The sequence below is a fragment of the Kogia breviceps genome, chromosome 12, assembly GCF_026419965.1.
Source record: "Kogia breviceps isolate mKogBre1 chromosome 12, mKogBre1 haplotype 1, whole genome shotgun sequence".
Classification (NCBI taxonomy): domain Eukaryota; kingdom Metazoa; phylum Chordata; class Mammalia; order Artiodactyla; family Physeteridae; genus Kogia; species Kogia breviceps.
In genome coordinates, this window is record NC_081321.1 from 81,278,487 (window position 1) to 81,303,029 (window position 24,543).

General features: G+C 38.1%; 1 protein-coding gene and 1 pseudogene across 10 annotated transcripts in view; both read left to right on the top strand.

Annotated features, from left to right (window-relative positions):
- APAF1 (apoptotic peptidase activating factor 1) overlaps positions 1 to 24,543 on the top strand; it is a 119,488-nt gene that overhangs the window by 33,429 nt on the left and 61,516 nt on the right. For 7 of the 10 annotated variants that reach the window (XM_067009938.1, XM_067009935.1, XM_067009942.1 and 4 more), the window contains 7 exons: positions 1,395 to 1,590; positions 1,726 to 1,912; positions 2,570 to 2,767; positions 19,510 to 19,693; positions 21,643 to 21,755; positions 21,847 to 21,978; positions 23,768 to 24,006. In XM_067009938.1, coding sequence (XP_066866039.1) covers positions 1,453 to 1,590; positions 1,726 to 1,912; positions 2,570 to 2,767; positions 19,510 to 19,693; positions 21,643 to 21,755; positions 21,847 to 21,978; positions 23,768 to 24,006 — 1,191 coding nt within the window. In that variant the 5' untranslated portion in view covers positions 1,395 to 1,452. The remainder of the gene's footprint in view (positions 1 to 1,394; positions 1,591 to 1,725; positions 1,913 to 2,569; positions 2,768 to 19,509; positions 19,694 to 21,642; positions 21,756 to 21,846; positions 21,979 to 23,767; positions 24,007 to 24,543) is intronic. The other 3 variants (XM_067009939.1, XM_067009934.1, XM_067009941.1) reach the window with 2 other exon arrangements.
- LOC131767579 (U6 spliceosomal RNA) lies at positions 7,762 to 7,875 on the top strand (annotated as a pseudogene).

Sequence of the window (24,543 nt, forward strand, 5' to 3'; positions counted from 1 at the left end):
AGGTTCAGGGCCTGACACATAGGAGGGACTCAGATGTTTATTGAATGAGTATATAAATAAATACATTTAGACACTCACTGTATTACATCGGATAGATTCTGTTTAAAAACTTGCAAATGTTCTGATATGGGTTTTATACCTATTGAAAAATTTGCATCATATTTGAAATAAAGTTGGTAGGAACTTAAGAGTATTATACTGTGAAGAATATTATTCTTTGTGTCCTCCTAGTCTAAGAAATGACATCAGAGGATATTTTCTGTTGCTTTGTCATAGTTAGCAACTCAGCTGAAAAATTAGTGAAGCACATGAGAAATGTGTTTACCAATGAAGACCTACCAGCTGACATCCATTTTGAGTGAGAACTAATACTCAATACCAAGAGTGCTCTATTTAGTCTTAATGATGGTAAAGAAATCAAGTAGTTTATAAATATTAGGACTTTAGTATGACCATTGTTTATAAAATCTTAACTTAAAAGAAGTTTTAAAATTGTACAAATGATAATGTGTATTGAAAAAAAATTAAGACAGTATAGGAAAGAAGAAAAAAGAATGGGGGAAAATTCCCCCCAAATCTTGCTACTTGGAAGTAACCCAAACATTTTGTTGAACAGACTTCTAAACATCTCTCTATGCATTTATATGAGACCAACACATATTTTGTGCTATACATTGTATCATATGTATCATATTGTATCATATCATTTTTCAATCAGTGATTTGTCATGAGCACCTTTCCATGTCAGTACATGGAGATGTCTTATTTTAAATGGTTGTATAATATTCCATCTTATGTACATACTCTAATTTTTTAAATCCATACTCTGAATGATGGGCATTTAGGGTGTTTTAATATTTTTATCTTACCTAAACACTCTCTATTAACCCTTTTTTTTGTGGATATTTTTGCATACATATATGAATATCTCTCTGAGGTAAATTCCTAGAAGTGAGATTTCTGGGTTAAAGAGAATGCTTACTTTAAACATATCTTACCTTATATAGCCTTCCAGAAAAGTTGCATCCACTTTGTACTTTCCTCAGGTATCTTAAAAGAATACCCATTACCTCACACCTTTGAAAGCATTAGATTTTGTTTATTTAAAAAAAAATCTTTACATGTCTGGCTGATGAAAGTCCAGTGGGGAAAGCCAGGACATAGATGAAGCCCAGGGGAGGACAGAGTGACCGGCGGTGCAGACAGCCTGCTCGTTTTCTTTTCAGCGTCCCCCTTCCGTCCTCCTTTCTGTGGGCAGACACATAGGAGAGTTTAAATAAACTCTGTTTAAATAAATAGGGAAAAACATCTTTGCAAAAGAAGTCTTATTTTCTTTACATTTTTTCATTACCAGTGAGGTTATACATCTTTTCATGTCTTTATTGGCTTGACAGATATTTTGATGTTTGCCTGTAGCTCATGGTTGACAGAGAAGGAAAAATTTGAAGGAGGATGGATGCAAAAGCTCGAAATTGTTTGCTTCAACATAGAGAAGCCCTGGAAAGGGACATCAAAACATCCTACATCATGGATCACATGATTAGTAATGGAGTTTTAACAGTGTCGGAGGAGGAAAAAGTAAAAAATGAGGTAAAGCTGTCTGAGGCAGTCTATGCTTTCTTAAAAATTTTTAGAATTTATTTCAAAACTTGTACTGGTCTCTACTAATTTATGTTGCAAACATATTCTTTGTAGTATACTAAACTACTTTTTTTTTTTTTTTAGCCCACCCAACGGCAACGAGCAGCTATGCTAATTAAAACGGTACTTGAAAAAGATAATTATTCCTATATATCATTCTACAATGCCCTGCTACATGAAGGGTATAAAGATCTTGCCGACCTTCTCCGTGGTGGCATTCCTGTCATCTCTTCTTCCAGTGGCAAAGATTCAGTTGGAATAACTTCATATGGTTTGTATCCATGATACTTTCTATCATAAAGGCTCCATTGCTGCAGTTTTGTCTTATTGTAGATGAAATCTGCTAGAGAGACTGATCAGTTCACTGAATCGTGCATGTGAAAAAATTATCGTTTTCCAATTCAAATATTTTTATTTGCATCTATGTTACCTCTCTCATTTCCTTGCCCAGTGAACTATCTACTGCTGAGGTAATAATATACATACCATAATTTTTAGAGATAATAGGGCAATTTATAGGCCTTTATTTAAGTTCTTCAGTTCAGTGTTTATCAAGTTCAAGCATAGGAAAGAATAAGAATCTTTAGAAATACGTGTTCTTGAAAGCAATTCCATATTCTTTCCTTTACAATCTCTTCTCAGTCTTTAGTATGAGAAAAAGATTGGAGAGTTAGGTAGGAATAGGGTGAGTAAGGGCAGATACAGATGGAGATTTTCATTGTCTTTAGTCATCTTGAGAGGTGTTTGTTTGCTTTTGTTCTGGGTGTTCTGAGAAATCAAAGTTGAAGTTAATATGCTAGCCACATTTTCTTCCCTTGGAAATTCTGAGGCTGAGACGTCAGCCTTGCTCTCTTTGGTTTTTATGGTATTACTTGAGTAACCATTTCAGAGTTCTCTTCATTCATGCTTGTTTTGTTTTGGATTTCAGTAAGGACAGTCCTGTGTGAAGGTGGAGTACCACAGAGGCCCGTTGTTTTTGTTACTAGGAGGAAGCTAGTGAATGCAATTCAGCAGAAGCTCTTCAAACTGCGTGGTGAACCAGGATGGGTCACCATATATGGAATGGCAGGTTGTGGGAAGTCTGTATTAGCTGCAGAAGCTGTTCGAGATCATTCTGTCTTAGAAGGTAAGTTTTGATTACCATTGCTGGCTAAGAAGATATTGCTTAGACATTGCATTAGTTTCCTGTTGCTGCTGTAACAAATTACCAAAACTTTTGGGGGCTTAAAACAACACAAATTTATTATCTTGAAGTTATGGAGGTCAGAAGACAAAAATGCTCTTACTGGGCTAAAATCAAAGTGTCAGCAGTGCTTAGTTCCTTTTGGAGGCTCTAGGGAGAATCCTTTTCCTTGCATTTCCCAGCTTCTAGAGGTGGCCTGCATTCCTTGACTCATGGTGCATTTCCCCATTTTCAAAGCTGGCGGTGCATAGCATCTTCAAATCTTTCTCTCTTCTCTGGTCTTTGCTTCTGTCATCACATCTCCTCCCCTGACTTTCTTGCCTCCCTCTTACAGGGGCCCTTGTGATTACATGGAGCCCACTGGATAATCCAGGATAATCCCATCTCAAAATCCTTAATTTAATCGCATTTACAAAGTCCCTTTTGCTGTGTAAGGTGACATATTTACAAGTTCTGTGGAATAGGTTGTGGAGATCATTGGCTGGTGTGGGGGAGCGGGGTGGGGGGCATTTTTCTGCGTACCACAGGTGATTGAATTTGAATTTTATTTTCTACCCTGCCTGTCACAATCAGGCTTGACTAGCCAGGCAAATAAATTCATGTGTCATCAGATGGCACTTATTATCAATGGAATGAAGCTAGTTCCCTTGTATCTTAATAATTGGGGGAATTGTAGGGTTGATAAAGTATCTTGAAAGGTTGTCCCGCTTGTATCCCTGACTTTAAACAGTACTAGACTTACAGCTTCCTGTCAGTTGAGTGTCTGTTTTGGCACAGAGTGCTGTAGGGAAGGAGATTGTTGGAAAGTCGGTTCCAATAAGGACCATCCCAGTGGGAGATTCTCCCATGTATTTGGCATCTGTATTAAATAAACTATTAATTCTATTTCCGCAATTAATTCTATCAGTTACTTATCTTTAAAAATAAAAATCTTTATTAACTTGTTTGTCTTATGTGTAATCTCAAGAAAGAAAAATTGGGAGTTGATTAACAACCAATGGGTTTTTGCAGGCAGGCTTTATAGATTCATTAGACATCTGGCAACTGATTTTCCTTGCTTCAGATATTCATGTATTCAGTAAATGTTTGAGAACCCATTATGGATCTTGGCACTGTTTTGGGGCAAAAGGGATTCAAAAAGAAGCCTGTGTATCTAAGGAATTTACTTACGGTCTGGTAGGGGAGGCAGACATATAAACAAGTCGTGTGATAAATTGAACAGTAGAAACAAGTATAAGGTACAAAGTTAGAACAAAGGAAGGAAGCTTTCTGTCTGGGGGAAGAAGATGAACAAGACAGGCTTCCTGAAATGACATTTTAGCTGGAGTTTGAAGGAAGAATAGAAAGAAGTTTGCAAGGCCAACTAGGCAAGGATGGGAGAGTAGAGAAGGTGGGAAGGGTATTGGGTAGTTACTGGAGTGGGGAAGGACATACGGTGCAGAAGAGGGTTTAGGACATTTGGCAGGTGTACTGTTGACCCTAATGAGTCTGGTAGGTTCTCAGGGTATTTCCTATCAGGAATATTATATAGCTTCCTCAGTCTTTGGTTGCCTCCGTCCATTAGTGAGTTCTGGGGAATTTAAAAAGATAGTTCCCGACTTCTAGTGCTTAATAACTTTTTTTTGTTTACAATATATAATCACCAATTAAGATAGTTTATGACAAGATGACAAAATGAATAGAATAAATAGTAAGCACCTGAGAGATTTAGAAAGATGGAGGCTAGGGCACATCTATTTTACACACCTGGTTTTAGTTAATACTTCACAGCCCTTGTTAACAGTATTGATCATACTCTTGTCAGAAGTAGGCCTAATTCCTAAGCCCTGGTTTTTCTCCTTTGTCATTGTAGAGAAGTTACATGAGACTCAGAGCCATGCACTTTTCAGGGCTAAGGATTTATTTATTTATTCACTTTATTTTTTTCCCCTCTCCTGCAAAGTTGATCACCAAGGATATTTCAGGATAAAATTGGTTTAAATTTCTTTAGTGTGAAGAAATGGTCTTCCTTTCAATATAGTGATGAATTTCCTTTAAACTATGTATTTATAATATACCAGTTTATAGGGTTAAAATGTGCTCTTTAAATCAGTTTAAATCGCTCTATATTATTGGGGTGAATTTTCAATTTTAGGGGTTAAAATTGACCAACAACTTATGGAATTAATTAGCCAGGAATATTATATAAATTGTGGTCTCGGAATAGATTTTCACAACTTTGTTTTGAGAAAATGCCAGAGATACTAGCAGTTGTCTAGTGCATAATGAGCTTAATTCATATCCCTTATAAGCTTTTGTGAGATCTCAAGTACAGAAGATTGAGTAAATCATATTTAGTTTATAGCCCATTATCCTGTTAGGTCTATCTAAGACTTAGCTTCTTACTGTGTTTATTTCCTTTAAAATATTTCCCATTCTCATTTCCCTCCTCTAAAGGAAAACACATTCCTCCTATGTGTTTCCTTTACACAACTACAACACTACTTCATTTCTGACACCAGATGTGTGAGTTTTCCACACATCCAGCAATTCTTCAACATGAGCTGGGTGTCCTATGATTTAACTCACTTCTGAAACTATCTACCTGGAGATAGCATCAGATCCCATAGGTTAAGGATTCAGTCCCACAAGACTGCCCCCTAACCCCTTCATATGCCAATTGCCAGTCCAGGTTGTTTGTTACCTGTGCTTCTGACAGCTATACTTATTAGATTACTGGTTTATTATACAAGGATAAAACTCTGGAACAGCCAGATGGAAGAGATGCATGGGGCATGGTATGTGGGAAGGGGTGTAGAGCTTCCGTGCCCAATTTGGGTGTATCACTCTTCCTGCATCTCCTTGTGTTCAGCAACCCAGGTGCTCTGTGAATCTCGCCCTTTTGGTTTTTTATGGAGTCTTCATTCATTATGTAGGTATGGTTGATTAAATCATTGGCCGTTTGTGATTGAACTCAATCTCCAGCCACTCACTCCCCTCTCCTCTGGAGGTCTGGAGGGTGGGGCTGAAAGTTCCAACCCTAATCAAGGGGTTGGTTCCTCTGGTAACCAGCCGCCATCCTTAGGTTATCTAGGGGCTCTTCAGAAATCACTTTATTAACAGAAACTCAGGTGTGGTTAAAAGGGGCTTGTTATATGAATAATGTAAGACACGCTTTCACTTTTATATACTGGAGCTATTTCAGGAATCAGGAACAAAACTAAATAGTATAACAAAAGATGCCCCTAAGGCTCTTTTTATATGGGAAATTACAAGGATCTTAGAGCTGTGTGCCAGGAACAGTGATGAAAACCAAATATATATTTAATCACAGAATCACACCTCCCCATAGGCGACCTTTCTAATGTGTTTATTGTATATTCTTTGTAAATGTATGTGTAATGTATGTTTTCTTGTAAATGTTTATGTTTATATGTAAATATTTTAAATTTGCATAAATGTTAAAGTGTTAATTATTTTCTTCTGTTTTGTATCTCACTTGACACTATGTTTTTAAGATTTATCCTTGTTGTATGTACATATTATTTGTTACACCTGATTGCTACCCTCTATGGGGTACCTCCAATACATTTTATTGTACATTCCCTAGTTAATAGATATGTAGATTGTCTCCAACTCTTTACTGCCCCAGCAAAGCTCGGTTGAACTTTTACAGAAATGAGAATTTCTTGAGTATATGTAGCTAGGACCAGAATCACTAAGTTACAGGATATATAAATATCAAATTTGATTGCCCTCCAATCTGTGCATTCCCATCAATAGCATGTGAGGGCTCCTATATCCTCACTTCTTTAGTGACACTAGGTATCATCCAGCTTTGTAATTTTTGCCAGGCCAGCAGGTGTAAAGTGGTATCTTTTAATTTGCATTTCTCTGATAACTTGAGTTTGACCATTTCTTCATAAGCTTTTTAGGCTTTTGGGTTTCCTTGTTTATAAATTTTGTTGATAACGTTTGTCGGTTTTTCCATTTTGTTGCTTTTTAGGAGTTTCTTATATATTCTAGATAGTAGAGCTTGTAGCTTTTAGACTTTGTAAATACTTTCTCCTTATCTGTATTAACTTTGTCCTGGATGTCCTTGATAGAAATCTTTAATTCTGATGTAGTCAAATTAATTTTTTTGCCTTCTAATTTGCGCTTCCTGAATTTTCTTAAGTAGTCCTGTTATAGTCTTACCATTCATATTTAGCTATTTTAAAAAATAAATTTATTTATTTTATTTTTGGCTGCATTGGGTCTTGGTTCCTGCACTCAGGCTTTCTCTAGTTGTGGCAAGCAGGGGCTACTCTTGGTTGCTGTGTGCGGGCTTCTCACTGCAGTGGCTTCTCTTGTTGCAGAGCACGGGCTCTAGGCGTGTGGGCTTCAGTAATTGTGGCTCATGGGCTCTAGAGCACAGGCTCAGTAGTTCTGGTGCACAGACTTAGTTGCTCCGCAGCATGTGGGATCTTCCTGGACCAGGGCTCAAACCCATGTCCCCTGCATTGGCAGGCAGATTCTTAACCACTGCGCCACCAGGGAAGCCCCATATTTAGCTCTTTAATCTATTTGGAGTCTGCTTTTGTATATCCATTAGTTCAAGAGTAGATAACTTTCCTAAAGAAAATAATTTTTTCTTTTTGGCCATGCTGTGTGGCATGCAGGATCTTAGTTCCCTGACCAGGGATTGAACCCGTGCCCCCTCCAGTGGAAGTGTGTAGTCTTAACCACTGGACTGCCAGGGAATTCCCCCTAAAGTTGAATTTTAATCTCTGGAGTTCATTTCCATTCTAAAATACAGGAATATTAGATTTTTGCTGTTTAATTGTAGTATAAAACTTTTTTTTTTCTTTTGTAAGTGTGGGTAACTGTATGGGTTACAAACTTCATTAAAACTGTGTTCCTACAGAAATTTTTTTATCTTAGAGCGGTGTTTGGTGTAAATTAAAGAATACTATTAAGTGCTTGCTTTGGCAGCACATACACTAAAATTGGAACGACACAGAGAAGGTTAGCATGGCCCCTAATCCTTGCGCAAGGATGACACGCAAATTCATGAAGCGTTCCATATTTTTTTTCCATGCCTGAGGCTTTTTCTTATTTTGATTAATATTTATGGAAGGATTCTTGAAGAATAAAATAAATCACATACCTACAGCAAAAAAAATTACTATTAAGTTCTTAACTACTTATGCTTATACATTTTTAGGAAACCCACTTTCCTTTTGAAAGTTCAACGTTTTATTTATTTATTTATTTAGGAAAATTATGAAGAGTTGATGTATTTTTAAACGATTCACACAATTTTATTTAAGTGCTGAGTTTTTAAAGTATGAAAGTTTTCTCCAGAGGCTGTCTACCTATTTGCTTCCTTCTTTCCCAAGATTTCCTTGATGCTATTAGATTATTAATTGCTACCTGCATAAACCTCATGTGAAAGTAGGAGGGGTTAATTTTCTCTGAATAAAGGCAATTTTCCTCTGATTAAGTTTCTCTGAATGAAATTATAGGTACAAGCCTCATTCATGGCTAAATTGCTCCCTCTTGTGCCCATAGTCAAGATGTTTAGATTCTTTCTGAAATGTGAAATTAATGCTTCTGTATTTAAGTGTCTTACTGTGATGGTAGGAGATTTGCAGATCATTTGGTTTTTTGGGCTGTTTGTCTTTCTTTTTAAAGCTAATAGTGTTTTATTTTTCTTGCATATGTTAATAATGCCCTAATTTAGTTTTAAATTTAGGAAAGACCTTTGATACTGTAGATAATAAATAGTTAAATTTATTTATTTATTGAATTTTGTTTTATTTATTTATTTATGCAGCAGGTTCTTATTAGTCATCAGTTGTTCTTTTTTTTCCCCCCCTGGTACGCGGGCCTCTCACTGTTGTGGCCTCTCCATTTGCGGAGCACAGGCTCCGGACACGCAGGCTCAGTGGCCATGGCTCATGGGCCCTGCCGCTCTGCGGCATGTGGGATCTTCCTGGACCGGGGCACAAACCCGTGTCCCCTGCATTGGCATGTGGACTCTCAACCACTGCGCCACTAGGGAAGCCCCCTAGTCATTAGTTTTATACACATCAGTGTATACATGTCAATCCTAATCTCCCAATTCAGCACACCACCATCCCCATCCCCCCATGGCTTTCCCCGCTTGGTGTCCATGTGTTTGTTCTCTACATCTGTGTCTCAACTTCTGCCCTGCAAACCAGTTCATCTATACCATTTTTCTAGGTTCCACATACATGTGGAACATGTATACATACGATATTTGTTTTTCTCTTTTTGACTTACTTCACTCTGTACGACAGTCTCTGGATCTATCCTCGTCTCAACAAATGACTCAACTTTGTTCCTTTTTATGGCTGAGTAATATTCCATTGTATATATGTACCACATCTTCTTTATCCATTCGTCTGTTGATGGGCATTTAGGTTGCTTTCATGATCTGGCTATTGTAAATATTGCTGCAATGAACATTGGGGTGCATGTGTCTTTTTGAAATATGTTTTTCTCTGGGTATATGCCCAGTAGTGGGATTGCTGGATCATATGGTGATTCTATTTTTAGTTTTTTAAGGAACCTCCATCCTGTTCTCCATAGTGGCTGTATCAATTTACATTCCCACCAACAGTGCAAGAGGGTTCCCTTTTCTCCACACCCTCTCCAGCATTTGTTGTTCGTAGATTTTCTGATGATGCCCATTCTAACTGGTGTGAGGTGATACCTCATTGTAGATTTGATTTGCATTTCTTTACTAATTAGTGATGTTGAGCAGCTTTTCATGTGCTTCTTGGCCATCTGTATGTCTTCTTTGGAGAAATGTCTATTTAGGTCTTCTGCCCATTTTTGGATTGGGTTGTTTGTTTCTTTAATATTGAACTACATGAACTGTTTATATATTTTGGAGATTAATCCTTTGTCCATTGACTCATTTGCAAATATTTTCTCCCATTCTGAGGGTTGTCTTTTCGTATTGTTTATGGTTTCCTTTGGTGTGCAAAAGCTTTTAAGTTTCATTAGGTCCCATTTGTTTATTTTTGTTTTTATTTCCATTACTCTAGGACATGGATCAAAAAATATCTTGCTGTGATTTATGTCAGAGAGTGTTCTTCCTATGGTTTCCTCTAAGAGTTTTATAGTGTCTGGTCTTACATTTAGGTCTCGAATCCATTTTGAGTTTATTTTTGTGTATGGTGTTAGGGAGTGTTCTAATTTCACTCTTTTACATGTAGCTGTCCAGTTTTCCCAGCACCACTTATTGAAGAGACTGTCTTTTCTCCATTGTATATCGTCGCCTCCTTTGTCATAGATTAGTTGACCATAGGTGCATGGTTTTATCTCTAGGCTTTCTATCTTGTTCCATTGATCTGTGTTTCTGTTTTTGTGCCAGTACCATATTGTCTTGATTACTGTAGCTTTGTAGTATAGCCTGAAGTCAGGGAGTCTCATTCCTCCAGCTCCGCTTTTTTCCCTCAGAACTGCTTTGGCTATTTGGGGTCTTTTGTGTCTCCATACAAATTTTAAGAGTTTTTGTTCTAGTTCTGTAAAAAATGCTGTTGATAATATGATAGTGATTGCATTGAATCTGTAGATTGCTTTGGGTAGTATAGTCATTTTCACAATATTGATTCTTCCAATCCAAGAACATGGTATATCTCTCCATCTGTTGGTGTCATCTTTAATTCCTTTCATCAGTGTCTTATAGTTTTCTGCATACAGGTCTTTTGTCTCCCTAGGTAGGTTTATTCCTAGGTATTTTATTCTTTTTGTTGCAGTGGTAAATGGGAGTGTTTCCTTAATTTCTCTTTCAGATTTTTCATCATTAGTGTATAGGAATGCAAGAGATTTCTGTGCATTAATTTTGTATCCTGCAACTTTGCCAAATTCATTGATTAGCTCTAGTAGTTTTCTGGTGGCATTTTTAGGATTCTTTATGTATAGTATCATGTCATCTGCAAACAGTGACGGTTTTACTTCCTCTTTTCCGATTTGGATTCCTTTTATTTCTTTTTCTTCTCTGATTGCTGTGGCTAGGACTTCCAAAACTATGTTGAATAATAGTGGTGAGAGTGGACATCCTTGTCTTATTCCTGATCTTAGAGGAAATACTTTCAGTTTTTCACCATTGAGAATGATGCTTGCTGTGGGTTTGTCATATATGGCCTTTATTATGTTGAGGTAGGTTCCCTCTATGCCCACTTTCTGGAGAGTTTTTATCATAAATGGGTGTTGAATTTTGTCCAAAGCTTTTTCTGCATCTATTGAGATGATCATATGGTTTTTATTCTTCAGTTTGTTAGTATGGTGTATCACATTGATTGATTTGCATATATTGAGGAATCCTTGCATCCCTGGGATAAATCCCACTTGGTCATGGTGTATGATCCTTTTAATGTGTTGTTGGATTCTGTTTGTTAGTATTTTGTTGAGGATTTTTGCATCTATATTCATCAGTGATATTGGTCTGTAATTTTCTTTTTTTGTAGTATCTTTGTCTGGTTTTGGTATCAGGGTGATGGTGTCCTCATAGAATGAGTTTGGGAGTGTTCCTTCCTCTGCAATTTTTTGGAAGAGTTTGAGAAGGATGGGTGTTAGCTCTTCTCTAAATGTTTGTTAGAATCCACCTGTGAAGCCATCTGGTCCTGGGCTTTTGTTTGTTGCAAGATTTTTAATCACACTTTCAATTACTTGTGATTGGTCTGTTCATATTTTCTATTTCTTCCTGGTTCAGTCTTGAAAGCTTGTACCTTTGGAAGGATTTGTCCATTTTTTCCAGGTTGTCCATTTTATTGGCATAGAGTTGCTTGTGGTAGTCTCTTAGGATGCTTTGTATTTCTGTGGTGTCTGTTGTTTTCCTTTTTCATTTTTAATTTTTTTGGTTTGAGTCCTCTCCTTTTTCTTGATGAGTCTGGCTAATGGTTTATCAATTTTGTTTATCTTCTCAAAGAACCAGCTTTTATTTTATTGATCTTTGCTATTGTTTTCTTCATTTCTGTTTCATTTATTTCTGCTCTGGTCTTTATGATTTCTTTCCTTCTGCTAACATTAGGTTTTGTTTGTTCTTCTTTCTCTAGTTCCTTTAGGTGTAAGGTTAGATTGTTCAGTTGAGATTTTTCTTGTTTCTTGAGGTAGGCTTGTATAGCTATAAACTTCCCTCTTAGAACTGCTTTTGCTGCATCCCATAGTTTTTTTTTTTTTTTTTTTTTTTTTTGTGGTATGCAGGCCTCTTGTGGCCTCTCCTGTTGTGAAGCGCAGGCTCAGTGGCCATGGCCCATGGGCCCAGCTGCTCCGCGGCATGTGGGATCTTCCCGGACCAGGGCACGAACCCGTGTCCCCTGCATCGGCAGGTGGACTCTCAACCACTGTGCCACCAGGGAAGCCCCATCCCATAGGTTTTGGATCGTCATGTTTTCATTGTCATTTGTCTCTAGGTATTTTCTGATTTCCTCTTGATTTCTTCAATGATCTCTTGGTTACTTAATAACGTATTGTTTAGCCTCCATGTGTTTGTGTTTTTTATGTTTTTTTCCCTGTAATTGATATCTAATCTCATAGTGTTGTGGTCAGAAAAAATGCTTGATATGATATCAATTTTCTTAAATTTACTGAGACTTGATTTGTGACCCAAGATGTGATCTATACTGGAGAATGTTTCGTGCACACTTGAGAAGAAAGTGTAATCAGCTGTTTTTGGATGGAATGTCCTATAAATATCAGTTAAATCTATCTGGTCAGTTGTGTCATTTAAAGCTTGTGTTTCCTTATTAATTTTCTGTTTGGATGATCTGTCCATTAGTGTAAGTGAGGTGTTAAAGTCTGCCACTATTACTGTGTTATTGTCGATTTCCTCTCTTATAGCTGTTAGCAGTTGCCTTATGTATTGAGGTGGTCCTTTGTTGGGTGCAAATATATTTATAATTGTTATATCTTCTTCTTGGATTGATCCCTTGATCATTATGTAGTGTCCTTCCTTATCTCTTGTAACATTCTTTATTTTATTTTATTATTATTATTTTTTGCAGTACGCGGGCCTGTCACCGCTGTGGCCTCTCCCGTTGCGGATCACAGGCTCCGGACACACAGGCCCAGCGGCCATGGCCCACGGGCCCAGCCGCTCTGCGACATGTGGGATCCTCCTGGACCGGGGCACGAACCCGTGTCCCCTACATTGGCAGGCAGACTCTCAACCACTGTGCCACCAGGGAAGCCCAACATTCTTTATTTTAAAGTCTGTTTTATCTGGTATGAGTATTGCTATTCCAGCTTTCTTTTCATTTCCATTTGCATGGAAGATCTTTTTTCATCCTGTCACTTTCAGTCTGTATGTGTCCCTAGGTCTGAAGTGGGTCTTTTGTAGACAGCATATATATGGTTCTTGTTTTTATATCCATTCAGCAAGCCTGTGTCTTTTGATTGGAGCATTTAATCCATTCACGTTTAAGGTAATTATTGATATGTATGTTCCTATGACCATTTTCTTAATTGTTTTCCATTTGTTTTTGTTGGTCCTTTTTTTCTCTTGTGTTTCCCACTTAGAGAAGCTCCTTTAGCATTTGTTGTTGAGCTGGTTTGGTGGTGCTGAATTCTCTTCTCTTTTGTTTGTCTGTAAAGCTTTTGATTTGTCCATTGAATCTAAATGAGATCCTTGTAGGTTCTTCCCTTTCATCTCTTTAAATATATCATGCCACTCCCTTCTGGCTTCTAGAAATTTCTGCTGAGAAATCTGCTGTTAACCCTATGGGAGTTCCCTTGTATGTTATTTGTTGGTTTTCCCTTGCTGCTTTCAAGAATTTTTCTTTTTCTTTAATTTTTGCCAGTTTGATTGCTGTTTGTCTCAGTGTGTTTCTCCATGGGTTTATCCTGTATGGGACTCTCTGTGTTTCCTGGACTTGGGTGGCTATTTCCTTTCCTATGTAAGGGAAGTTTTCGCCTGTCATCTCTTCAAATGTTTTCTCTGGTCCTTTGTCTCTCTCTTCTCCTTCTGGCACCCCTATAATGCCAATGTTGTTGTGTTTAATGTTGTCCCAGAGGCCTCTTAGGCTGTCTTCATTTCTTTTCATTATTTTTTCTTCATTCTGTTCCACAGCAGTGAATTCCACCATTCTGTCTTCCAGGTCACTTACCCGTTCTTCTGCCTCATTTATTCTGCTATTGATTCCTTCTAGTGTATTTTTCATTTCAGTTATTATATTGTTCATCTCTGTTTGTTCTTTAATTCTTGTAGGTCTTTGTTAAACATTTCTTGCATCTTCTCGATCTTTGCCTCCATTCTTTTTCCGAGGTCCTGGATCATCTTTACTATCATTATTCTGAATTCTTTTCCTGGAAGGTTGCTTATCTCCACTTCATTTAGTTGTTTTTTGGGGGTTTTATCTTGTTCCTTCATCTGTTACATAGCCCTCTGACTTTTCATCTTGTCTTTCTTTCTGTGAATGTGGCTTTTGTTCCACAGGCTGCAGGATTGTAGTTCTTCTTGCTTCTGCTGTCTGCGGAGTCTTGGATGAGGCTATCTAAGGGTATTGTGTAAATTTCCTGATGGGAGGGAGTGGTGTTGTGTAGAGCTGACTGTTGCTCTGGTGGGCAGAGGTCAGTAAAACTTTAATCCCCTTGACTGCTAATGGGTGGGGCAGGGTTCCCTCCCTGTAGGTTGTTTGGCCTGAGGCAACCCAGCACTGGAGCCTACCTGAGCTCTTTGGTGGGGCTAATGACAGACTCTGGGAGGGCTCCCGCCAAGGAGTATTTCCCAGAACTTCTGCCAGTGTCCTTGTCCCCACCGTGAGCCACCGCCACCCCCTGCCTCTGCAGGAGACCCTCCAACACTAGCAGGTAGGTCTGGTTCAGTCTCCTTTGGGGTCACTGCTCCTTCCCCTGGGTCCCAGTGCACACTGCATTGTGTGTGCCATCCAAGAGTGGAGTCTCTTGTTTCCCCCAGTCCTGTCAGAGTCCTGCAATCAAATCCCACTTGGCTTCAAAGTCTTATTCTCTAGGAATTCCTCCTCCTGTTGCCTGAACCCCCAGGTTGGGAAGCCTGACGTGGGGCTCAGAACCTTCACTCCAGTGGGTGGACTTCTGTGGTATAAGTGTTCTCCAGTCTGTGAGTCACCCACCCACCAGTTAATGGCATTTGATTTTACTGTGATTGCGCCCCTTCTGCCATCTCATTGTGGCTTCTCCTTTGTCTTTGGATGTGGGGTATCTTTTTTGATGAGTTCCAGTGTCTTCCTGTCGATGATTGTCCAGCAGCTAGTTGTGATTCTGGTGTTTTCACAAGAAGGAGTGAGAACACGTCCTTTTAGTCCGCCATCTTGGTGTCTCACTTGATACTTAAATTTAAATCTGAAAAATTCATTAGCTAGTTGTATCAGGATACTTTCTTTGCCTTGTCTTTAATCCTGGGATGATTTTAGAAAATCTTAAATAGAAAGTGCAAATTAAAAAAAAACACTTCAGGCACAACCGGTATTTTAAAACTGTGTTTTTAACATAACAGTTGTAGTATCTTCATTTAAAAAGAATTACAGTTCTTTCCATTTGCCCTTCTGTTCTTTCTCCTAAATTTGTCACCAGAGGTAGTCATGGTTAATACTTTAGAGTGAGTTTTTCCAAACTTTTTCCTGTGCATTTACAATCATGTACACACAGAGAACATAGCTGAAAAAGTAAGCGAAGCCTCATGGATTTACTGTTTCATAACTGTTGACTCAAGCTGAAGCAAGCCTAGAGAATGTCAGATAGCTTTCAGGAATAAAGAGTAGGACTTGTTGTTTACCTTTCTCTGAGACACTGTGTTTTTAAAAAATATTTATTTATTTATTTTGGCTGTGCTGGGTCTTTGTTGCGGTGTGCGGACTTCTTAGTTGTGGTATGCGTGTGGGCTCTAGTTCCCCAACCAGGGATTGAACCCAGGACCTCTGCATTGGGAGCACGGGGTCTTACCCACTGGACCACAGGGAAGTCCCTGGTCATTTGTTTTCTTTTAGATTCTCTTGTAGTTACTACTCAATTCATTGCCAAATTCTGATCTAGGTCCCCTCCCCTCATTCCCAAGCCTTTGCTATACCTTCTAGACTCCTCTGTGATCAGGAAACTCCTCTATATCATCAGCCCTTCTTAGAATATTTGCCTCCTTGCCTTAAGTGAAACTGGGCAGTTCCTTGAGGATACCACCTTCTCCATAGTCTCCTTCAGTGGTGTGGCAACTTTTTTCCCTTTTTATTCCACATATTTCAGCACCAGGAAATGGGTGGATGCTGTCCTTGCTCTCTGTTGCCTCGTGCAGGCCATTAATACTTCCTTCAGCTAAATTCTCTTTCCTTTGAGGTTCATTTTTCTAATCTTTCCCTGTTATGTTATTGTCCTCTCATTCATTGATGATTGGAGTTCTTAGTTATAAATTTAAGGCCTTCTCCTGTTGTCACTCTTAGTAATTTTGATATCTATGTGGATGCATCATCCAAAACCTTGGCCTCTCAGTTTCTTGACGTCTTTATCTGCAGTGACCATTTTCTTCACTTCCCTTCAGCCGTATAATTCACTGATCACAGGCTGGATCCTGGCCCATGGCATTACCAGAAACGACACCTGTTTTGAAATCTTGATGTTAAACGTTCTATACCACTCTTTGCCTTCCTCCATCTATTGTATTTTTCAAGTTCACTACAGTTTTCTGACCTGTCAGGGCTTATCCCTTAATTCCCGAATATCCTCACTGTTTATCCCATCAGCCCCCTCTTAGGTTTGGGCCTAGATTTTTATTGCCCATTATTTAATTGCTCCTCAGCACACTCTTCACTCTTCAGTTCTCTCCTTATGTTGGGTGAAAGCTGATTCCTTCTCTATTGCTAGGAGATGGAATAGGTATTCTTCTTGATCCCCATTGCTTCATCCAGACATTACTTCCTTTCTCCTTGCTGAAGAAATCACCCAACTGAGTTCCAATTTAAATTCATGATCATAAACCTTGGCAATTTTACTAGGGTCATTTAGTGGATGTGTAACCATTACATTGGGGTTTGTAGGGTGTAATCAGAAAACAACTTTACTTTTTTCCCTCCTTGCCTGTTCTAAACTCTTCTCTGGGACTGATTCTTTCCCTGGCCTTGTACAGGTTCACAGTATCCAGGTCATTTCACTAATTAAAGTGTCAAGTCCTGGGAATTCCCTGGGTGTCCAGTGGTTAAGACTTGGGCTTTCACTGCTGTGGACCCGAACTCGATCCCTGGTCGGGGAGCTAAGATACCACAAGCTGTGCGGTGTGGCCAAAAAAAAAAAAAAAAAAAAAAAAAGTCAAGTTCTATTTAATACGCTAAATTTCACTTAAATATAATGTTCTCCTCTTCCTCAGTTGGGCCTGCCTTAGGCTTTGGAAGCCTGCAGTGGAAGAGGAGATTAAGATGGACATTGCAGGTTGTTTCTAGTTTTTTCCTGTTGTAGACAGTGCTGTGGTGAATATCCTGTGGAGGCAGAATAGTTTAGAAGTGGAGCATTGACACTGGATGTTTGAAACCCAGCTCTGGGATTCAACCTTTCTGTACTTCAGTTTCCTCATCTGTAAAATGGGGATGATAATGGTATCTGCTTGATAGTCTACTCTGAGGATTAAATGTAGATTAATATGTAGAACTCTTAGGAAAGTGTTCAATAAATGTGTGTCATAAAAAGATCTTTGTGGGCTTCCCTGGTGGCGCAGTGGTTGAGAATCTGCCTGCCGACGCAGGAGACACGGGTTCGTGCCCTGGTCCGGGAAGATCCCACATGCCGCGGAGCAACTAAGCCCGTGAGCCATGGCCGCCAGGCCTGCGTGTCCGGAGCCTGTGCTCTGCAACGGGAGAGGCCACAACAGTGAGAGGCCCGCATACCGCAAAAAAAAAAAAAAAAAAAAAAAGATCTTTGTGCATATATACAAATATTTCTTTTAGATGATTACATTTTTAAAATAGTGATTTCTTTTTGTGCTTAATTATTTGTGAATGGCAGTAAATAAGTTGCCCTTTGGTGTAATGAAACTCATTTATCTTTGTATCTATTTTTTGCTTTTTCTTATGCATTTATGATCATATAATATAAATCTTTATGGTTAATGCCACTGGTCTGATCTAATGCCGCTGTTCCCCATATTTTATTTATTTATTTTAAAATTTTTCTTCACTTTTTGTGGCTGCATTGGGTCTTCGTTGCTGTGCGTGGGCTCTTTGGTTGTGGCGAGCGGGGGCTACTTTTCATTGAGGTGTGCAGGCTTTTCATTGCAGTGGCTTCTCGTTGCAGAGCATGAGCTCTAGGTGCGTGGGTTTCAGTGGTTGTGGCACATGGGCTTCAGTAGTTGTGATGTGCAGGCTCAGTAGTTGGGGTGCACGGGCTTAGTTGCTCTGTGGCATATGGGATCTTCCCGGACCAGGGCTCGGACCCCTGTCCCCTGCATTGGCAGGTGGATTCTTAACCACTGTACCACCAGGGAAGTCCCTCCCCATATTTTATACATAGGGACCTCTCTTGCTTTTTTTTGTATCTGTATAGACCTGATTAAGTATAGTCTATGAAAGCTTAAGATTTTTGGTTCCGATAATATGTATGTAAAAATATGTATTTTAAGATATGCTATATGCTATGGCTTGGTTAACAAAAATGATGACAGTTGACAGTAACAGTAATAATGTCTGTTCTTATATATTGCTTACTAGTTCAAAGCTTAATATTTTTAAGGTGCTCTCAGATCCATATCACTAATAATCCTGTCTGTTATAACCCTTTACATTTAGCATAGCAAAATCACATATTTTATATTATTAATTTCTCACAGTAAGTCTGAAATAGGTGGGGGTAAACAGTCTTATTCTGGTATAATAAATGAGACAGGTTATTTGCTAAAGATATAATAGCTAGTAAGCAGTAGAGCCAGACTTGAACCTAACTTCTTACTTTTAAGTCAGTGTATGGGAACCATACTGAGTGACTTGTGTGTTCCTGGACATGAGTGGTTCTCAGAGGTGATTTAGCCCCTCAGGGGACATGTGACAGAGTTTAGAGACAGTTTTGGTTGTCGTAACTGGGGAGGGAATATGCTACTAGCATCTAGTGGATAGAGGCCAGGGAGGCTGTTAAATATCCTATAATGCACAGGACAGTCCCTCACAACAAAGAATTATCTGGCCCAAAATGTGCAGAGTGCTTATGTTGAGAAACTATTGTACAGTGATCATTGATGACATAAGATAAAGATTGTGAAATTTTGTTTGGTAAGATTTTACTGATAAGCAGCAGATTAACTCCATACTTGTTTCTTCACATCTTCAACTTTGCTTAGATTTGGGCTATAAAGCTCAATAATAACCCTACAAGAAACATACATACTCTGAATCAAGAGAAGTTTGAAGATGTGATGAGACTGAAGATTGGAACAAATCTTTCCTCCTCTTTCAAAGGAGGGCAGCTGGGCTTCCCTGGTGGCGCAGTGGTTGAGAGTCCGCCTGCCAATGCAGGGGACATGGGTTCGTGCCCCGGTCGGGGAAGATCCCACATGCCGCGGAGCGGCTGGGCCCATGAGCCATGGCTGCTGAGCCTGTGCGTCCGGAGCCTGTGCTCCACAACGGGAGAGGCCACAACAGTGACAGGCCCGCCTAGCACAAAAAAAGAACAAAAAACAAACAAACAAAAAAAATCAAAGGAGGGCAGCTGTTCAAAGGCCTTAAATTTATTATTCTTTTCCTCACCAGTTTGTTTCCCAGGGGGTGTGCATTGGGTTTCAGTTGGGAAACAAGACAAATCTGGGCTTCTGATGAAACTGCAGAATCTTTGCACACGGTTGGATCAGGATGAGAATTTCTCCCAGAGGCTTCCACTTAATATTGAAGAGGCTAAAGACCGTCTCCGCATTCTGATGCTGCGCAAACATCCAAGGTACAGATGGTCATACTTACTTGTTGTATGAAATCCCAGTGAGACTTAACTACTGACATCTTGAGAACATCATAGCCTTTTCTTGCTGTTGGGTAGAGGGTCTAAGAAAGGACCATTGCTTTCCTGCTCTTCCTCTCTCTTGTATTAAAAGTGTCTAACACTGGCCTTTGTATCGTACCTGCCAGTTCTCTCTTGTGTACCATTTTAGGCTCTCAAGAAATATTTCTTAAGTAGGTGAGTTGGTGAATGGTCTTTGTTAAAAGATGCAGACTTTTTACCCTGAATACATTATTTCTAATAGATGAACACAGAACAAGAGACAGAATAAATTCAGGCAACTTGTAAAAGACTGAGTCAGGAAGGATTATTTATTTAAAGGGACCCTTCTGTGTTCTCTTAGTTTTTGGGTATACATGTAACTCTTCTACTCCCAAGTACTTTAAGAGTTTGTTTTGTTTATTTCAATAATTAATTAATTAATTAAATGCCATTATAATTATGTGCCAGGCACTGTTGTCAGCTATATCACAGTTTTCATTAGCCAAAGGGAGACAGCAACTTAGTTGCTATCTTTGTTAAGAGTTAAGAGATTTAGTCAACAATTTGATTTCTGCAACCTAGCAGCTATTTTATTTGTTCATTTAACCAACATTGAGTGTCGTGCCAGGTTCTGGGTCAAGTGCTACAAGTACAAAGATTAATAAAGCATTCCTTGTGAGTATAACAGTAAATTGGGTGAGAATTAGGTAATGGCTCTGAATTTTTTTATTGCCCTCATGCACCTGATGATGCTGTATACTTTCATATGTAGTAGTGACTGAATATGGCAGTGCTTCCCCAAATTGGTAAGGGGATTCATATCAGAATATTGGGTGAGAGGAATAATTTTTGGAAAAAGCCTCCTAGTGATTATGATGGATACTCAGTATGGAGGGCAAGCTCCCTGCTCTCTGGCTTCTTTCTCTTCCAGATCCCTCTGTTATCTCCCCCTTCCCTTGATAGTCACTAGTATCCATTTTCCTGGAGAAAAGGGATTGAGATCACTAACCACTTTCTCTTTTCTTGCTCAGTAACTTCTCCTTAGTTCGACTTTCTTTGCAAAAATAAAAATGATTCCTGCTTAGGAAAATATTGTAACCACTCTCAGATGTATCAGATCATGGCATATAAAGTCATTTTGTTTCTCTCTCAGCATCATTTTGGTTTATGTTTTTGTAATTTTCCAACCTGTGTATATTCCTAGAGTCTTTTTTTGTAGTGTACAGAAGTAGTGTGCCATTCAGATAATAACGCCAGTGTATAATTATGCTGTCAGGTTTTAGTTGTATTATTTTCTCCATTTGTTCTGGAGAGTTTAAAAAAGTTTCTTGGAGGGACTGATTAGGAGTTAACACACAGATTCAAATCAAACAAATTGATTTCTTGGATGGAAAAAAAAGCCCACTAGTGTACCAAGTGAAAAGTAATATTATTTGCTGGTGCATTTGATTAGGTTGAAACATATGAAATTGCTAGTTTTGTAGGTAAAATGGTCAAATATTGTCATTGTTTTGTGATGCTTTCTAATGCTAATCTAAGCCCAGTTCTTGCTTGGTTTGGGTACTTAGACTGAATTGGAAAAATCTCATTACTTGGATAGTTCTTTTTAGGCACTAGGAGGCTTATTTCTAATACTTATAATAAAGTATACACAGTTCTCTTTTTATAAGTCATTTAACTTTAATATGCAGTAATTTGGGGTGGAAGGAAGGGAAAGTCTCTAATTTTCTTTTCCTTATTGGTATATTTTGAAAGGGATACCAAAGAAAAGAGAAAGAACCATGAAATAGACATCTATTTTTTTTTTAAATTTTGTAAATTAAAAAAAAACACTGGTGGCATTCTTTTTTTTTTAAAGGAAGTTTAAAATAAATGTCATTAGTGTCTCAATACAGTTTTTTCTTATTAAGGTCTCTGTTAATCTTGGATGATGTTTGGGATCCTTGGGTGTTAAAAGCTTTTGACAATCAGTGTCAGATTCTTCTTACAACCAGAGACAAGAGTGTTACAGATTCAGTAATGGGTAAGGATTATTAATTTGCTTTTTATAATAATTCAGTTACATTTAAATATGTGGCATACCAAATTGCTTACTATGTCTTGTGATTTCACAGGTCCTAAGTATGTAGTCCCTGTGGAGAGTGGTTTAGGAAAAGAAAAAGGACTCGAAATTTTATCCCTTTTTGTTAATATGAAGAAAGCAGATTTGCCAGAACAAGCTCACAGTATTATAAAAGAATGTAAAGGTATAGTTATTTATTTTGTGTATGAGGGGGTTATAGAGATGTTAATTTACCCTTTTGTAAGTTAAGCTAATGAACATAACAATTTAACACATGAACATCCAAAAACTTTACTAGAATATTTAGTATTTTAGTTCTTCTCTGATACTCTACATGGATAGTGATATTTTGGTATTCATTCTTTAGTTAAAATAATATTTAACAAACACCCACCATATGTTATGAAAGGGGTAAGATGAAGACATGACCTCTGTTGTCAAAAAATAAAAAATACAGTGAGAATCACAGTTTAAAATTTTTTTGGTTGGGATTTTATTTTTTTATTTTTTATTTTTTGGCCATGCTGCATGGCTCTTGGGATCTTAGTTCCCCGACTAGGGATTGAATTTGGGCCACCGCAATGAAAGCATGGAGTCCTACCCACTGGACTGCCAGGGAATTCCCTGGTTGGGATTTTATAAAAATAATGTTCTAATTTGATAAGTAAAAACTGGTGCTGTCTTCTTAATTTGCATTTTTAAATAGTGAAGTTAAACTTTTTAATTGTTTATTGAATATTGCATTTTAAGAAATTATCCTGGTCTTCCCTGGTGGACACAGTAGTTAAGAATCCACCTGCCAATGCAGGGGACACGGGTTCGAACCCCGGTGTGGGAAGATTCCACATGCCGCATAGCAACTAAGCCCTTGCGCCACAACTACTGAGCCTGTGCTCTGTAGCCTGTGAGCCACAACTACTGAGCCCGTGTGCCACAACTATTGAAGCCTGTGCCCCTAGAGCCTGTGCTGCACAACAAGAGAAGCCACCACAACGAGAAGCTTGCGCACCGCAATGAAGAGTAGCCCCCGCTTGATGCAGCTAAAGAAAAGCCTGTGTGCAGCAGTGAAGACCCAATGCAGCCAAAAATAAATAAATAAATTTATTTTTTAAAAAAAGAAATTATCCTTGACTCACTTTTGTGATATAAGTATTTTTCATTGATTTTTTGACACTCTAACTATGGAAACTATTAACCTTTTGTCATATTTTTTCCAACTGTTTTTCTTCTAGTTTCGTCTACCTTTTAATTTCATTTGTATTTTTTTGACACACAGAAATTTAAAATTTTATATAGTCAAATCTATCAGCTCTTAAGATTATTTTTTACATCATTGTTAATGCTCGGAAATAGTTTCTTGTTTTTCTTTCTTCCATCAAACTTGTTTTTGAGTTAATTGACTTTTAAAAAGTATCTCAACCTTAGGAAAAAGAATACTTGATTTGTATTCATTATGAAGGTGATGCATGTGCATTTTGAAACACTTAAAAAGAAAAAATAGAAATTATCCATAATCTGATAATTATTAGCATCATGAGAGTATTTCTCCCAGTCTTTTAGGACATATAAAACCTTGAAAAAAATATTGAGATTATAATGGTATATATAATTTTCAATCTTATTCTTTTTAATAGCAAATCTTGAGCATTTTCCCATGTTATTAAATATCTTTTGAAAAAAATTTACCAGTGGCATAATATTGTGATATACTTTAATTTATTCAGTCATTTCCCTGTTATTGTTTTAAGATTTTTCACTATTTTAAATAATGCTGTAATGAATATCCTTAAATATTTCTTATTTCTAATAACTTCTTTAGAATAAGTACCTGAAGTGAATCCAAGAGTTATAAATATTTTAAAGCTTTGAATAGCGTGCAGCAGAAATTCTTTCTTGAGGATAAATTGATTCTTAACTTAGTGGTAATTTGGAAATGATACCATAATAACACAGTGACTTTTTTTATTTTTTAGGTTCACCTCTTGTAGTGTCTTTAATTGGTGCACTTTTACGAGATTTTCCCAACCGCTGGGAGTACTACCTCAGGCAACTTCAGAATAAGCAATTTAAGAAGATAAGGAAATCTTCATTTTATGATTATGAGGCTTTGGATGAAGCCATGTCTGTAAGTGTTGAAATGCTCAGAGAAGACATCAAAGATTATTACACAGATCTTTCCATCCTTCAGAAAGATGTTAAGGTGCCTACGAAGGTAATAGAAGGACCAGCAATCCTTATCATTGGGTATTGTGGCATATAACCTTTGGTTTAGTCCTGAGGATATTGTTACAGAGGATATTGGGAGGATAAAACCTGTGTGCCTGAGGTGGTGGGCTGGAGGGTGTAGAAACCCCACTGCTCTTAGTTTTCATCATGGGCTTTGGTGTTGAACTCAGATGCGTTACCTAGTTCTTAGTGGTTCTAGTGAACCTGGAGAAGCATTTGACTTCCTTAGAACTCTTTTTCTTTTCTATCTTGATGAGTATTTGAGCTTCTTATGAAATGGAGATATTATTCAGGGCTTTAATACATGATTTTTTGTAATACAATTTTAAAAAAATTTGTTTTATTTATTTATTTTTGGCTGTGTTTGGTCTTTGTTGCTTTGAGTGGGCTTTGTCTAGTTGCGGTGAGCGGGGGCTACGCTTTGTTGTGGTGTGCGGGCTTCTCATTATAGTGGCTTCTCGTTGTGGAGCACGGGCTCTAGGCATGCAGGCTCAGTAGTTGTGGCTCGCGGGCTCTAGAGCGC